This window comes from Vicia villosa, unplaced genomic scaffold, assembly GCF_029867415.1.
Source record: "Vicia villosa cultivar HV-30 ecotype Madison, WI unplaced genomic scaffold, Vvil1.0 ctg.000726F_1_1, whole genome shotgun sequence".
NCBI lineage: Eukaryota > Viridiplantae > Streptophyta > Magnoliopsida > Fabales > Fabaceae > Vicia > Vicia villosa.
The window spans coordinates 571,739-589,213 of record NW_026705326.1 but is presented as its reverse complement, the minus strand read 5'-3'; the positions used below and the strand labels follow the sequence as shown (position 1 = coordinate 589,213).

The 17,475-nt window shown below is 34.7% G+C and overlaps 2 protein-coding genes across 2 annotated transcripts; one reads left to right on the top strand and one right to left on the bottom strand.

The window, feature by feature from the left end:
• Positions 1 to 4,554: 4,554 nt before the first annotated feature.
• Positions 4,555 to 7,353, top strand: LOC131630732 (uncharacterized). The gene is made up of 4 exons (XM_058901483.1): positions 4,555 to 4,711; positions 6,344 to 6,511; positions 6,697 to 6,854; positions 7,101 to 7,353. Exons 2-4 carry the CDS (start codon positions 6,346 to 6,348, stop codon positions 7,206 to 7,208), a joined length of 432 nt encoding a protein of 143 aa, XP_058757466.1. The 5' UTR covers positions 4,555 to 4,711; positions 6,344 to 6,345; the 3' UTR covers positions 7,209 to 7,353.
• Positions 7,354 to 9,806: 2,453 nt separating this feature from the next.
• Positions 9,807 to 13,545, bottom strand: LOC131630731 (uncharacterized). Its single transcript, XM_058901482.1, has 7 exons — positions 13,269 to 13,545; positions 13,040 to 13,180; positions 11,382 to 11,480; positions 11,037 to 11,113; positions 10,749 to 10,857; positions 10,303 to 10,631; positions 9,807 to 10,190 (listed from the first exon to the last, which is right to left on the bottom strand). Exons 1-7 carry the CDS (start codon positions 13,336 to 13,338, stop codon positions 10,098 to 10,100), a joined length of 918 nt encoding a protein of 305 aa, XP_058757465.1. The 5' UTR covers positions 13,339 to 13,545; the 3' UTR covers positions 9,807 to 10,097.
• Between the last annotated feature and the right edge of the window lie 3,930 nt (positions 13,546 to 17,475).

Genomic DNA, 17,475 nt, shown 5'->3' with positions numbered 1-17,475 from the left:
CATTTCTAACACACAAAATAGATGAAGCATATCATATAATATCTAATAATATTCATCAACATAACATAACACTGAATAATAGTATAAAATTCCACAAGATACATTATTTTTATAAAATACTAAGTTGAAGTAATACAAAAGAAAATAAGAAACATCATTTAGTCTTAAAATTACTTAAATCTATTGATCTAATTGTATTATTGGTTGAGAATAAATTGTTTTTTGGAAAAATCATGGTTCGTACTATAATAATTTTATATTTTTATTTAAAATAATAATAATAAATAATAAATTACTAATGTCACATTAATAAGTTAGGTCAACGAGTCAGTGGATTACAAAACACAAATCCGATACCCGAACCAAAATTATAAGGATTGTTACGGGTTGGATTAAGTATACCCATAAATAAACGAGTTCGAATAATTTATAGATTGATTCGATTTGGATTACCGGGTTCGTGGGTCAATCCACACCATGAACACTCCTATGAATAATAATAAATTTTTATAGATTGAGTTTTGATGAAGATGATAAAAGCGGGTTTTACAAATTGGAAGGACAAAAATTTTTGGTGAAGATTAAAGAAAATTGTTTTAGATATAGTTAAACCTTAATTTATAGAGAATCCACGTACACAAAATTAAAATAGACTCTAAAGATAATTAAATGACCAAGTTAATTAGGACACTCTTAAAATCTTTTTTAGAGATTAATTAACTTTGATCGTACTCACAACTTCTACTACTTTTTTTGACAAACAGAAATTCAACTCATATCATTAAGTAAAAGTTGTTCAATATAAAGAGGTATGATATGAAATAAACTACGTCTAGTCCAAGAATCGGCCGCCTTTGCTATAGAGTGAGCAACCGCATTCGCTTGGCGTTTAACAAACTTCACCTCGAAGTTAGGAAAATTAAGCAACAAACTATGAATAGAAGAAATTATGCAACTAAACTCTGAGACATCATGGTGATTGCTATGAATAGCCTGAACCGTTCTTTGGGAATCGCTTTCAAAAATAACACTATGCACCTGCATGTCGATGGCTCTTTGAATAGCTTCTTTAAGAGCCAAAGCTTCCGCTTCAAGAATCGGATAATGGCCAAAATCCCAAGCTGCACCTGCAAACATAAAACTCCCCGTATGATCTCTCATGCACCAGCCCCGGTTAGTAGTACCCCGAATATTATTATAACCTGCATCTACATTACATTTAAAACTTCCTTCCACCAGCGGCTCCCACTTCAGGTTTATTGGCCTATTCTCCACATTAGTACCATGTCGTTGCGCCAAAAACCACTCTTGCCAACTACAAAAAGCATTCAAACCAAGTTTTAAGGATTAAGGATTTTACATCATGGAAATTTTGTATACGAGGATCAATAATATGGGACAAACTTGTTATTCGCCAACATCGGTTTGTAGCGTTACAACCAAAGAACACATGCCACGAATCCTCCATCGTATGCTCACAAAACATGCAACTAAGTGGGCAAGAAACATGATAATATCGTAACCTCACTCTCGTCGGAAGACAATCACGAAAAATCCGCCAAAGTAAATGTTTAGTTCTTAGGGGAGCCTTGATATTCCAAAGACTACACCAATCACCATCCACCCGACTTGAACCTGATCTCAATTGATCCTTTGTCCACAACCTATAACCCGAACGGACACTGTAGCATCCATTTTGCTCCTCTTTCCAATTCCACTTGTCTTCATGCACTTCCTCAACTAAAGGAACTTGAAGAATGTCATCCGCAACTACATAATAAAATAACTCCCTAATTAACATAGAATTCCAAATTTTCCCATTAGGAGATAAGAGATCGTTAACTTTCATACCATACACACCTTGTCTTTGCGGCCCATTCACTCTCCCTTATTTTTTTACCCCGAAGCCAAGGTGAATCCATCACTGAAATGTTCCTACCATCACCAATACTCCACCTACACCCAAGCGATAAGATATTACGAGCTTGCTAAATACTATGCCAAACAAAACTAGGATTATTACCCAGAGTAGCCTCAAAGAAAGTAGTTCTAGGAAAGTACCTTGCTTTAAATATTCTGGAAGATAACGATTAAGGCATAGTTAACAGATTCCATCCCCTCTTAGCCACCATAGCCATATTAAAAGCCTTAAAATCTCGAAACCAAGCCCACCTTCATTCTTAGTACTAGTAAGTCTATCCCACGCCATCCACCTAATGCAATTTGGATTGTTCCCTCCTCCCCACCAAAATGAGTTAAGCATCTTCTCAATATCATTAACAATTCCATCAGGAAGGATAAAAAGACTCATGATATAAGATGGTATGGACTGAAGCACCGACTTTATCATCACCTCTTTACACGTTCTAGATATCGGCCTACTCCTCCAAGAATTAATCTTCTTCCAAATTCTATCCCCCACGTACCCAAAGGTGGCCTTCTTACTTCGGCCTATTAGAGACGGAAGTCCCATATAGGTGCCAGTACCCATGAAATGCTCAACCCCCATAATACTCGTCAAATCTTCTTGAGCAGGACGACTAATATTCCTACTGAAAAACACCTCAGACTTAGATAAATTAATATCTTGGCCTGGAGCGTCAGCATACACCCAAAGGATCTCCATGATATTATTAACTTCAGTAAGGTTTACCCTGCAAAAAAGAAAACAATCGTCAACAAAAAGTAGTTGAGACACACTAGGTGCCCCTCTGCAAATCTGAACCCCATGGAGGTCCCCACAAGCAACAGCTCCTTTAATAAGAGTCGAAAGTCCTTCTCTGACAAGAATAAAGAGATACGGGGATAGTGGATCTCCCTGTCTCAAACCTCTCCCTGGCTGAATAGGTCCAACACTATCTGCATTCACAAGAACCGAATAATTCACAGAAGAGACACACATCAACATCCACTTTGTCCAAGCACTTCTTTAATCTATTAGACAGGAGTTTAGAGACAATTTTGTAAGCCACATTGCATAAAGAAATCGGTCGCAGGTCCTTCATGCTATTAGGATTTCCACACTTAGGGATAAGGCAAATGTTAGTATCATTAAGCGTTGGAGGAAAAAAGCCTCTATCAAGCCAAAGCTGCACTTCAGAATAAATAGCCTCCCCTGTCCAAATTTTTTGATAAAAAACCGGATTAAAACCATTCGGCCCGGGAGACTTATCCGGATGCATTTGAGATAACGCCTCATAAAGTTCCTCCTTTAAAATAGGAGCAGTAAGGAGCACATTATCAGCATTAGAGATAACAGTCTGCACCAAGTTCAACACCGGATCATACGTCCCATTTCTAGTCTCAAACACTGAATCAAAGTACCTCTTTGCAACTCCACACATTCCTTCTTGGTCATGAATCTCAACATTCGCCTCATCATGAAGCATTTTGATTTTTTGGAAGCTTCGACGCGCTGAGGCAGACCTATGAAAAAATTTAGTATTAAGATCCCCATTCCGAAGCCAGTGCATTTTCGCCCGTTGACGCCAGTAAGTATCTTCACGGATTAGAATCTTAGAATACTTATTGTGAGCTTCCATATAATGTGAAGCACTCGTCGGGTCACTACTACCACGGTATAATTCCATCTTCGCACGAATATTATCCCTCTCCTCATTATGTTGCCGCACCCGATTTTTATTCCATCGATCCAAATCCAATGCAAAGTCTGCAATTTTCTCCACAACAGAATGCTCAACTACAGTAGTCCAACCATCATGCACTACCTCCGCCACTCCTTCTTCTTCCAGCCACCAATTTTCAAACTTGGCTGAAGGAAACAAACGTAACCAATCTGATGTAACAAGGGACCTATCCAACCTTTTCTCTATCATGTGCTGCGATCCTCTACTCTTCGTCCAAGTAAAAGGATACCCCTCCAACGGAATATCAGTAAGATCACATTCACCCACAACTTCTTGAAAACCATTACACAACCAGTTAGGATGGGGATTAACTCCATGTTTGTCATCTTAAGACATTATATCATTAAAGTCTCCCATAATACACCACGGTAACGTCGACAATGCATTTAACTCTCGAACCATATCACAGGCTTGTCTACGCCTCGATCTTTCCGGGTACCCGTACTAACACGTAAGATGCCAATCTCCTTTCTCTTCATCTTGCACAAGAATGTTTATAAAATTCCTGATTTAATTTAAGATACTGCAATTATTAGTGTTCTTCCACATGACCGCAATACCACCGCTCCTACCCACCACATCCACTGATAAGCACGCGTCAAATTTCAAAGCCACCCGAATACGCTCCATCTTCTACTACTTAATCTTTATAATATTTGCAAATAAACACTCACCAAATAAATATAAAAAATGAAGGAGAAAAAAATATTTTTTAATCCTATTTTTATTAAATGAATAAAATTAAAAAACTACATAAATTGTAAATTTTTTTTTTTTTGACAAAACATAAATTCTAAATTAAAAAATAAATAAAACAGATAGGATTATAATCCAAAGCCCGGTCCGGAATTTTTTTACCAGGCCCGTTATCACGATCCAGCAAGTTGGAGTGGGTCAGCCCGTATTGCATCAGAAACAAACAAGCACTGAACTCAACCCGGCGGAGTCAGTAATCGGCCTCCAGAAACCGTCGAAGGGGAGAGCATATCATCGTCCAAGCATTCTCACTCACGTCTTCTCTCTTTCGATCTCAACCTTCATTTTCGTTTTCTTCTTCCAATCAAGTAAGTTCATCAAATTCTTCTCTCTTTTATATTATTTTCGGTTTTGTGACCGTTTCAAGCGTCCACTTACTCTATTAGTGGAACCCATTTTTAGCTTCTTTTAAGGGTTTTGATTTTTGGGATTTTAGTAAATTCGCATTTCTCTGTTTTGTTTATGTGTTGAGAAGTATAGGATGAAATTTTGCACTTAATATGTTGCCTTTTAGGTGTTTGATAATTTTACTGACTGGTGTTATGTGAGTCTTTGCCTGAGTAGACTGAACTTTTAGCAACCTTGTAGTGTGGCTGACTGGCTGTGAAGGAAAAAGAATTGAGTTTTTATTCAACAAAGCTCTAAATTAAATGCATTTGGGTCATTTTCACGTTCATTTCTGAATGTGTTTGCTACCGTCATATCATGTTTTCAGTGGTATCTCACATATTTGACTAAAAGCAACCAAATCAACGCCTTTTGCTACATATGAAGCAGCGTAGAGTAGACACCTACACCGTGAATGAATAGATGAAAAAGTGGAAGTGATTAACACATTTCAGTCACTAGACACGTCTTCATTGTGAAGTATTTGTTTGCATTGGTTTGTAGAAATATTTAGTTTTGAATCAAAAGGTCGTTTATTCACATTTTCATCTTCATATTTTTAAATAATTCAGTTTTGATTATTTACTCTCTATTCAGTAGCTTTTAGCATAGTGGCTAAATCTAAAACACTAATAAACTAATACTTGTGTTTGCTTTAAATATCAAATTCATTAGCCTGTACCTTCTTCTATGGCTTCTAAATTTAAACAAGTTTATTCTGCTTTTGGTTTTCGCAAAAAGGAAGCTTATGAAGCAAAGCTGACATATTTGTAAACGTACCTAGTTTTTGACAACCTTGGAGTTGAGTTGTTTTGACTGTCACCTCTAGTTTCTATCAACTTGGAACTGTAGTTAGGCTGGCAGTTCGTGTTTTAAATTGGATATGTAAATACTTAAAACAGAAAAGAAATGATGTTGTTGTGGCACTTATAATCTAATCTACATTCTACGTGAGCAAGAAGGCAAAATAGAAGAGCATCTAGTAATAATAGATAATTTCATATATTCGAAGGAGCTACTACTCTACATTATGTAATTTATAAGAATTGTAGAATGGCATGTTGACCTGTGATTATAATTAATTGGCCAAAATAAACTAGTTAAGATAAGAATGCATCTACTGCATTGATTTTTAACCGATGTCCACATTACTCTAGTGAGTATTTGAATATTTGCTGCAAATAAAATAAGGCCAATTAACTAAGGACTAAACAGTTTTGGTCTTGACTCAGTTTTGTGACTAAAAAACCCAACTGAATCCCTACATGTGTGGCTGTAGAAAATATGAGTAATGTCCTCTGTCAAATGGGATTTCGGTTCTAGATCACTTTTTTCCAATTTTCTTTTCATCCCACTCACCACCAGTGTCATATTTAGAATAATGCAATTTCTCAATTGTTACTAAATCATATGCAACAATACATCACTTGAAAAGTCAACACCGAGTATGAAAATATTTATATTATTTGAATAACATTAGTTGCATTGGCATTCATTTATTTTCTGGTTTCTTTCTTACATTGTATAATCAATCAATCTGATTGGCATTGCAGCCATGTTTTTGGCAAAAGGATTTGGACGAACATTCTTTGCTGCTGCTGCCAGATCAAAACATTGTTCCACTACAGCTGCTGCTGCCAGTGGTAGTGTAGCGCGTAACCCTCTTCCGGACTTCTTTGAGGCCGACAGGAGCCTTGAAAATGATAAACCAGTTGTCTATGGTATGAAATATGTGCCTCTTCTTTTCATTCGTAATAAGAATTAAAAATCTCTGGTTTTTATTTATAGCCACACTTTACCAGTTCAACAATAATCTATAATTTTCTCTATTAAGCTTCGCAATTTGTGCACTTGTGCCATTTCTATTAGTGGCTTCGTTTTATTAATATTTTACTATTGTTGTTAGGTCGAAGTTGGAAGGCTTCTGAATTGCGTCTGAAATCTTGGGATGACCTTCATAAACTGTGGTATGTGTTGTTGAAGGAAAAGAACATGTTGATGACTCAGCGTCAAATGCTTCATTCCCAGAACTTGCGTTTTCATAACCCAGAACGCTTACCTAAGGTATTTCTTCACTTTTTGCACCTGGTCTGCTTTACGAATGCTGTTTTTGTTACCCTTAGTTACGTGAATCGGTGAATGTGCTAGTATAGAAAATCACTGGTGATTTTATCATCTTTTGGTGAAAACACTGTTTTGTATAGACCATGCTGGAGAAATTGAATGTAGAGAGTTAAACTCTAGGGGTTGCGGGAAAAAAACGTACATGTCTTATCAATGATTTTGTCCATTTAATTTATGTGAAATCAGGTGAGAAAGTCAATGTGTCGCATCAAACACGTGCTTACCGAGAGAGCAATTGAAGAACCCGATCCCAGGAGGTCTGCTGAGATGAAGAAAATGATAAATGGTCTTTGATGACTTATAAGGATATGTATGTTATTCGTTGTGTTGTTGGGTATGCTGTAAGAATAGGACATCTACTTTCATGGATGTTAGAAAATTGCTGACCAAGGCAATGTGTTCAAATACATGATTTACTTAAAGTTTTGCCTGTTTAGAATTCGAACTTTGTTTTGTTTGATCTAAAGAGTCAATCGATGAAGAAATATAATCAAGCGGTTACTGTTCCCAGCCAAGAATAATAAAGTTTTTCTATTAACATTACCATTATGATTAGTACTTCCTCATTTATAATTCATTTGCCTTACAAAGTGTTTTTTGAAGACTCAAAACAAATCACAAATGACTCTTGGCATAAAACATCACCAAAAGGCAAAGAGCAAGAACGAGATATTGTTTCTTGGAAACCAAACAAAGGAAAAAAAAACATCTTCTCATATATTGGTATAATCTTTCAAAATATTGTGTTCTTGCTTCATTCAGTGCATTCTTGTCTCTTTCTTACCTTTCTTATATTTTTCTCAAGTTTTATAATGTTTGCACCTAGATTATTCTTTAAAACATTCACTTTTTACTCTAATTTTACTCTGAACAATTTCATTCCACCATCCAAATTATTTATCTCTAGGTCCAAAACCTCTTGATTCTCCCAAACATATTTTTAACTAACTTTTTAATATATTGTATCATCTTATCTCCCATATCGCTCACTTTCTTGTGGTGGTCCAAACTCTCCCCTCCAAAATTGTGTTGAAAACTCTCTTGTTTTTCAGCCTTGAAAATGCTACCATGTGATTCGTGGAGTTCTCATGTGACTTCTTTCCTTCGCTCCCCTCTTAACTCTTACATTCATAAATAATACTCTATGTTGGATAGTAAAACTCTCTCCAGTTATAACTTTACAATTCAAACAAATATTTCTATTTGACTTCCTAATAAGAAATAAATCTATCCGAGAACATGTTGCCCCCCGTCATATATATATATATATATATATATATATATATATATATATATATATATATATATATATATATATATATATATATATATATATATATATATATATATATATATATATATATATATATATATATATATATATATATATATATATATATATATATATATATATATATATATATATATATATATATATATATGATTCTCATCTCTTTTCATAAAGCATGTATTATCTATTGTAATATTAGAAGCCCACGAAAAAATCTAGGTTGGACTTACCATTTGGATTTATCTCCTTGAGACCATACCCCTCATGCATGCCCTCAAAGCCTTTTGTTATGTTGCCTACATGTACATTTAGACTCCCTCCTAGAAATTTTTTCTCTTATTGGAGTATATCTTGAAATAGGCCTTCTAAGTTCTTTCAAAATTTTGCTTTAAGCTATTATGCTAACCTAACCTGAGGTGTGTAAGCACTAATAAAATTAATGGTGTCTTTCACTATAAATTTCAGGTCTATGATCGATTCTCCTACTTTTCTCACATCTACAATATCCTTCTTTTGCTCCTTGTCTACAATAATCCACATCCCATTTTTTTATCTAACTTTGTCCGTGTATCCAATCTTAAATTTTGAGTTGTGTAACTCTTTTTGTCTTTTCACCCGTCCATTTAGTTTCTTATAAGCAAATGAAATTAATCTTCCTCCTAAGCATAATGATCACTATTTTCATAGATTTTCCAATAGCGTGCGATATTCCATTTTCTAAAATAAATTCTACTCTCACAACTAACTTCTTTACCTACATTCACTCATGAAAATGCGGGAATACTTGTTTATTTTTCACTGCATCCGTGTGACGATACAGCGATCCTTTCTCTTTTGACATTGTATTTGAGGCATACATGTTGCTTACGGACAACGACCTAGAAATCACATTATTACTTATTTGATTCATGTCATAGAGATTCAATAAATTTTTATGTCGGTTGTCGACTTCCTAACACAATTCTCTCGTTTTATCGAGACGGAGGACCGACTATGCATAATAAGGCTAACATTGACAGGATTTTAAAAAGTCATTATAAAAAAATCACTGAAAAGAATATTTTAAATATTATTCTATGTATAAAAATATCGAAACATGGGGAAATTATAAGAATGAGACTCACAATGCAGTGAACAAAATAATAACTCAAATATATATATATATATATATATATATATATATATATATATATATATATATATATATATATATATATATATATATATAACAATTTTTTTACTACATGTGATAGAACAATATCATATGTATCAATAAGACTTGCAATAGATTAGAAAAGTTGCGTGATAGAACTGTCTATATTAGAGTTGTCCAAGATATGTATGAGAGGGTTTTAACAAGTGTAAGGTTATAGGATGGAAAAACGGGTAGTTGCACCACAGTTCAACCATATGCTCGTGCCTTTTTCTTAGTTTATATTTGAATGTATTTATATAATGCATCCAAGAGCTAACACTAAGATGTATGTTTTTCTTATATGATATAGTCTTACTTAAATGAGAGGTTGGAGACATGAAGATGAGTCTTAAAAGGAAATGAGTTTCACTTAAAGCAAAAGTAAGTGGAAGTATTTGAAAAGTAAGTTTAACAATAGGAAAATTGGTGTAAAAAAATTGTTTATATTTTTATTATGATCAAATATTTCTCTAAATAAAAGTATATATTAGAAATTTAACCCAACAAGAACACCTTGCTGATGCAAACTTGAATGTCCAAAGAGCTATAATTTATTTTGAAGGTCTTGTGCCTCAATTCCAAAATTACAAAAGCCAATTCCAGAGGTAGGTATTAAATAAACACCATAACAGCCAAAATTTTCTTGTTTGTAAAGTTAAATTGTTGATAACTGGGAATTATAATATATTATATATGCTCAATAATATATTGAAAGTGTTCGGTGGTGCTTCAGAGATTCAGTCTCAATTCCAGAAGCCCAGAGCCAAAGATCCAGCTCTACACTGAGCACCTGAAATAAGATAATACCAGACTTCAGTCAGTCAGAAAGATAGTCATTTTCTCCATATACATTGAACATAGGTAACAACAATGAGACAATACTATCAGCGAAAGTAACTCACCTGTCTTCCTGATTTTACACTTATCAGCTCCCTCATTTTCTCCACAGCATGTATAGAGCAAGCTCGAAGTTCAACTTCCTCCTCAGTCCCCGGACATATTTCACCACTGGCTTCAATAGTACTGGCAAGTTTTGGACTGAATTTTAAAATGCCAAGCTGTTGAAGCACGGCTGGGACTATATAGTCAGCCATTATAGTCAGAGAACTGATGTCTTTAAACTCGCCATATCCTTGGCCATTAAATGCACCCCATAAATCTGCTACAAATATCTGAGCTCTTTTATATAAAAATACTTGACGACCTTTATACACTGAGTGGTCTCTAAAACCTAGAACATTTCATATTAGGAGTCAGTGAAACAATTTTTTTGCACACTATCAATATCAACTTGAAAAATAAATACTCTAAAATTGGTCATAATTTATTTCAGAAGAAAATGTTCTACCAGGAAAATGACGTGCAACAAGGGCAACAAGATTCATAGCTGATTTTCCACATTGCTCAACAAGATTAGAAGCTTTTCCGTCAAAACTTCTTTCCAGCTCAATCCCAACCTAGCAGTAGAAGTGAAGATATTAGACATATGATTGACATTTCAAGAGATGCTTATCAATTATTATTATTAGTTACATTCAAAGAATTCAATGTCAAAAAAAGAATGAAACTAATAATAACTAAGATGGATGATATAACTGTGACTATAGGTAACTTCAGAAGCAATGATTTGTTTTACCTCGTGAAGTAACCTAACACGTTCATCTTCCAAAGGAAGAGGTCTAGGCCAATTCAAAAGCTCGCGCAGTTGGGGACCTAACATTATGAATTGAATTTTGTCAGTGTTATGCAGAAAAGTATTTCTTCATAGAAAGCAAGCAAATCCACCATAGGGCCTGATCTAAACAGAGATGTCGATACATATTTTTAAAAATGCTGCCACTTAAACAAAAATATCAAACTCAACATTGTTCTCTCATGTGAGTAATTACAAGTTGACTGTTGTTCATGCTCAAGCATGTCACGCAATTAAAATAGACATGTTAGTTTAAATACGGGCAATGCAAGGTCCAAGCAGAATTACCAGTATACTTTTGCAGGCGATCAGCATCAAATGCAGACTTATCATTTTGAAGAGCTGCTTTTAGCCCGGATGCCAAATCATCATAATTCAAATCCTTATCTGTTTTCAAATGAGAAAAGAGAGTGATCAATGAAAAGAAAGTACGGAAAGAATGACAAGGTTAAAATCCAGAGGGAAAAAGATATCCTAAAATTCTTGGTCAACGATATAAGACATTTCACTAATCCTATTTCATGTATTTGTAAACTAGAATATCAAGTAAACAACTGACCCGTAGATCATCCTAATATATGGCCAATAATACCCTAGATCACAACACTCGAATATTAGAATGATACAGATGCGACAACACACAACAGATATAGATACAGATACGAGTTACGGCATTTTAAAAAAAAAATCAAGGTATGGGTATGTAAATGAAAAATGATTAAGACAAAACTGTTGATTCTGTTCTGTACTAAACATACAAAACTGTCAAAATCTATCAAAAGGTACAATGTAAAAACTGTTATTTTGTTCCACCTCATTTAATAAGACAACTGTTTTTGTATCTTACTACAAAAGTTAAGTTTTATTACGGTTTTTTATTCAAATATGTTTTACAAAAGTGATGATAATGATGGATATGCTTGAAAGCAGTAGCATTAGTTGGTCAATAAAGGAAGCCACTCCAACAACTGGTCTCACATTACCAATAACAACCCAGCACAGGAACCAAAATGCTGTTGACCAAATGTCCAAATCAAATATTCAGGAAAAATATCACAGATATGCAAATCCAAGTTTGCCCCCTCTTGGATATTCACAAACCATTTTCACATTCACATCCATCTCTTTCCAACAGCATGTTAAACAGGTATAATAACTTGTTCACACTATAACATTAAGAAAGTTCTTCTTAGTGCCTATTAGAATTGTCTTGCTTGAACTTATCTACCCATACAATCACTTGTGAGATTACTCATAAGAACTTATAGAAACAGCATATTTATGATGTGTCGTCCACAAGCTACTTTCACCTCTCCGGCATAACATGAAAACAGTTGATAGTTTATATGATAACAGTTTTACTTTATTTTATCTATATAGCTTATAAATAAACATTCACTGATAAGTGCTTATCCTATTAGCACTTAATTAAACTGTTTATCAAAACAGGGCTATATGCTTAGCTTTAAAGACCAAAATCTTGTAATGAAGAAAAACTTCACTTTTTTCTAGTAATAGCACTACAAACTACAATGAACTCATTTCATAATAACCTAACAAATGGCACAATAAATTCAAACACACTCCACAAAAGTAACAACAGAGAAAAATACACAAAACAGGGGACCATTAACACCCAAAATCAAAGAACATAATGCCAATGGTTAACTATCAACTAAGGTTTTAAATAACGGTGGCGGTTGCGTTTTCGCAATTTGTCGGTCCAGGTGTTGTAACACTGATTGCGGTCGTTACGGTGTGAATTAACTATAATTTATTATTTCTCCTAAAAACGGTGAATATCGAAACCTTCCAATACGGTTTTGTCGCGACTGTTTTCCGGTAACAAACTGTTTTTTAAAACCTTGAATCCTTAAGCATTTTCGTCATAAGTTTTTACATGGCATTTCAAATGGAAAAAGAAAAAATCAAAACAAAAAACATACCAGGCCAGAAGCAAAAATTCAAAGCATCCAAGACAAACAAGTACTGAACAGTGAGTGGTCCATTATCAAAATAATGAATCCCTTCAAAATCCCATTCAACTTTGGGAATAGACTCAATCGTGCTCACTACTTTCTCAATTCCTGAAAATAAAACCATCAACGCAACCATAAATAAACACATTCCAACAAAAAAAAAGTTCCACAATGAACAACATTAGTCAGAACCTACCTGAAGAATCGACGGTGACATGGGAGGAGCGGCTAGCGACCCAAGCGGAGGTAGCCCTAACTTCATCCATGGAGTTTTCACAATGCGGCGTTTGAATGCGAACTTCTGATAGTAAACCCTAAAACCAAAGTGTTTCTAGAGAAAATAAAAGTGACTAGAAGTTTATGATAGTTTGGTTACTTATATAGCGTGTTCAAAGTTTCGCGGGTTTTCATGCTGAGGGTGAGGGATAGATAAGAGGCGACGTTGGCGTGTTTTTCTTCCGTATATTGGAAAGGCTTATGGGCCACGAAATGCCTAATTAAAGGCCTACCGAGGATGATAAAGTTGGTATACTTTCCGCATTATACCCAATGAATAATGTCTTTTTCACACCTTCCTTTTCCATTCAAACAATATTGTCCGTGTAGTTTGATTTATGCACGTTTATTTGTCAAAAATAGAGATCACAATGAAAAAGTAGAATCTCATCTTTTCTTGAGGGTGAGTTTTGTCCATTGCAGTCTTATCTAGCTTAAGAAATTAGTCTTTAAAATTGTGTGTAAAGAATATTTGATTTCTAAAATAAAATAAAATCTCATTTCAGGGTAATAATAAAATCTGCGCATGAGTTTATACTTAGTTGGCTGTAATGTTTGTCCTTGAAGTCATGTTTTTTTTTTTTTTTTTTTTTTTTATAACTTAGTACTCATAATTGTTGTGAAAAATTGTAAGAAATTTAGCAAATTTGTTGATAGCTTTAAACACACAAAAAATTAATGTGTGAGACAAAAAATAAGAAAATTTCTTTGCCAACCTCCCTACCTTTTAGTCCACCTCTGGTGAAAATTCCATACTACCCCTGACTTCGGAAATGAACTTCCGAAATGCAAGGAAAAAGGTGGTTTCGGAGATGCATCTCCAAAAACGCTTTTTTTTTTTTGAAAAAATTGTCTTATTTCGGAAGTTCATTTCCGAAAACAGCATTTCGGAAATGAACTTTCGAAATACTGCGCGTTTTGCAGATTTATCAAAACACTCCCCCTCCCCAAACATTTTACCCTAATTCAAATCAAAACACAACCCCTCTTCAAATTTTCTGCAAAAAGCAAGTGTAAGAACAAAGAGATTGCCCAAGTCTTCTTCCAATCTCAACCAAACTCATCATCAAACACTAATTGGTAAGTTTATCATTGTTTTTTCAAGTTTTAGATCTATTTGAATAAACTCTATTAAGGTGTTTAGAAACTGAAAAAATCACATTAAGATAGGTTAGTACTGATATTAGATGTTTAGTAGGCATAAAAATAGTTTTGGTGTAGGTTTTTTGGGTCTGCCATTGGAGGTTGCAGAGAAGCTTTGCGCAGGGGTGTTTCGGAAGTTCATTTCCGAAAACACCTCCATCCCAGTTTTCGGAAATGAACTTCCGAACTGTATCAGAAGTGCATTTTTTTTTGTTTTTTATTTTGTCTCGCATATTAATCGATTTCAATTGTTTACAGGAACATGTCAGGCAACCAACCAGCACGCATCATACAGGGTAGGGAGACCCAGACTGCGTCGGCTAGACGCGAGCGGGCGGCGGCGCAGCTGGCGTCGACACAGGGACGGGGGCGTGGCCGGGGACGCCGTGTGCGAGTACCCGAGGACATGGGAGAGGGTACCTCTTCATCTGGATCTAAGAGTCGGCTGGCTCGGGTATCTTCTTCCCGCCAGCGAGAGGAGGAGGAGGAGCAGCAGGAGGAGGAGCAGCAGTCGCCGTGATGGAGATGATCGTCACTGATGCGGGCCGTGCAGCGGGGTACAGGCGGCAGAGGAGGGCCCAGGGTGAGAGGGTTAGGCACACCCAGTAGTGGTCGGGTTTATTTATTTTTTGATATTCGGATTGTATCTTTCGCACAGTATTATTATTATTTTCAGTTTGTATATATTATTTGGATTGGATTTATCATATTAGTATTTTCAGTTTATCTGTTGCTTATTTTATTTGGTGTTTGCGTTTAATTAAAATGCGATACTGTTTAAGAAAAAACATTAAAAAAAACACAGTTTCTGCATAATTCGGAAGTTCATTTCCGAATTCACCCCCATGAGGTGTTTTCGGAAGTTCATCTCCGAAGACACCCCCATGAGGTGTTTTCGGAGATGCACTTCCGAATTGTGGAAATTTTTTTTAAAAAAAAGCGCTTCGGAAGTTCATTTCCGAAGCAGGGGTATTTTGGGATTTTCGCTGGGGGTGACCCCCATAGGGAGGTGGCTAAAGAAATTTTCAAAAATAATAGCAATTAAAATATATGATTTCAAGTAACACACTAACATGTTAAGAGTGAAGACAAATACATAATTAATAAGATAAAAGACACTTACATAAATAAACTTGTTTATCTAGATCGATCAAAGCGCTATGTTTTGATGAATATAATCGCTTTTAATTTGCTATACCTCCAAAAATTGTTACAAATTATTGTTAAAAAGTTACAAGATATAGTCGCTCAAGTTCCTAAGAATAAACTCTATTTTCTACTCAAATATTTCTTAATTTCTCTAACTCTATATATATGGATCACGCAAATTCAAGGTGTTTGTTAGAAGTGTTTCTCAATTCCCTTAGATATCTCTAAAGGTTTTTCAAATTCCAAAAACTCCAATGATTTTTTACCAATGTCTCTAAGTTTTCCGATAGAATTCTTTTTTTCTATCTTCAACTCCTAAGTTTTGAAGGTTATGAAGACAATAATGTTGATAATCAAGTGTGAGGAAGAAGTCCCACATTGGTTAGAAAAGGGAAAAATGGACATTTTATAAGTGAGAGAATCCACACACCTATCACCTTAAGGTTATAAGTGAATATGTGGTGTGTCTCTCATAAAGTGTGTCCCAAAGTAGAATGCTCCTTCGTTGACCCCTTCGAAGTGCCACCAACAATGGTATCATGAGCATTTGATTCAAGAAAGGGACCGATTTACTTGTAGTTGAACTTGAGGGGGAGTGTTGATAAACAAGTGTGAGGAAGAAATTCCACATTGGTTAAAAAAGGGAAGAATGAACACTTTATAAGGGAGAGAATCCACACGCGCTGAAATCCAGCGGATCTTTAACATACATAAAACATAATTTATTTATGAACGAACTTGTTAGCCAAATAAACTAATCCGGATGCCCAACAAGTATGAACTGTCTGTTAAGTCTGGTCCGTGTTACCGTCAACCACCGCTCCTAGATGGTCAGACCTAGGGTCGATCCTGTGAGTGTGGAAGGTGTGCCACCGCACAGGGCCTCAAAAGTTAGGGGGTCTTAAAATTTTAAAATATAACAAATATGTTATATATAAATATTTTGCTAGAAACATTGAGCATTGTGGCCTAGCAGAATTGTAGTATCTTTTTGACGTGCATGAGGCGAGGTCATGCGCGGGCTCGACTATACTGAAAGTGAAAAAAAACTATACAGTTTAACCACTACACCACTTTTTATTTAACTGTGGAAAACGTAATTTATATAGAGCTGTGCTATTTGTACACTAAAATTTGATACACCGTATTTACACCGTATATGGCTTTAAGGCAAAATATTATTGTGCACAAAAAACAAAGCACCATTAATTATTAAAAAAACTAAAACTAGTAGACCCCATGTGTATATTTACACATATATATATATATATATATATATATATATATATATATATATATATATATATATATATATATATATATATATATATATATATATATATATATATATATATATATATATATATATATATATATATATATATATATATATATATATATATGGTAATGCTAACTTGTGCCCCAAGGGCACAAGTTAAGAGATAAATATAGTAAAATTTTCTTGGAAATTGTGTAATGCATTTAATATAAGTTTATAGTTAATAATTTTATTATTATTTTTAATGCAAAATTTCTATTTATGGATTTATTAACTTGTGCCCCAAGGGCACAAGTTAGCATTACCCATATATATATATATATATATATATATATATATATATATACCTTTACGGTGTAGGTGTTAGAAAATGGTGTATAGATAGCTTTTCTCATTTATATATTTAATGAACATTTGTAATAACCTTTCAACTATCATTTCGTTCCAATTTTATCGGATGTCCTCGAAGGGACCTTTCAACTATCATTTATTGTTATACATAGGCGTGGCAAAACTGGCTGCCCGTCCCGTCTTAAGTCCGCCAAAAAGCGAGCGG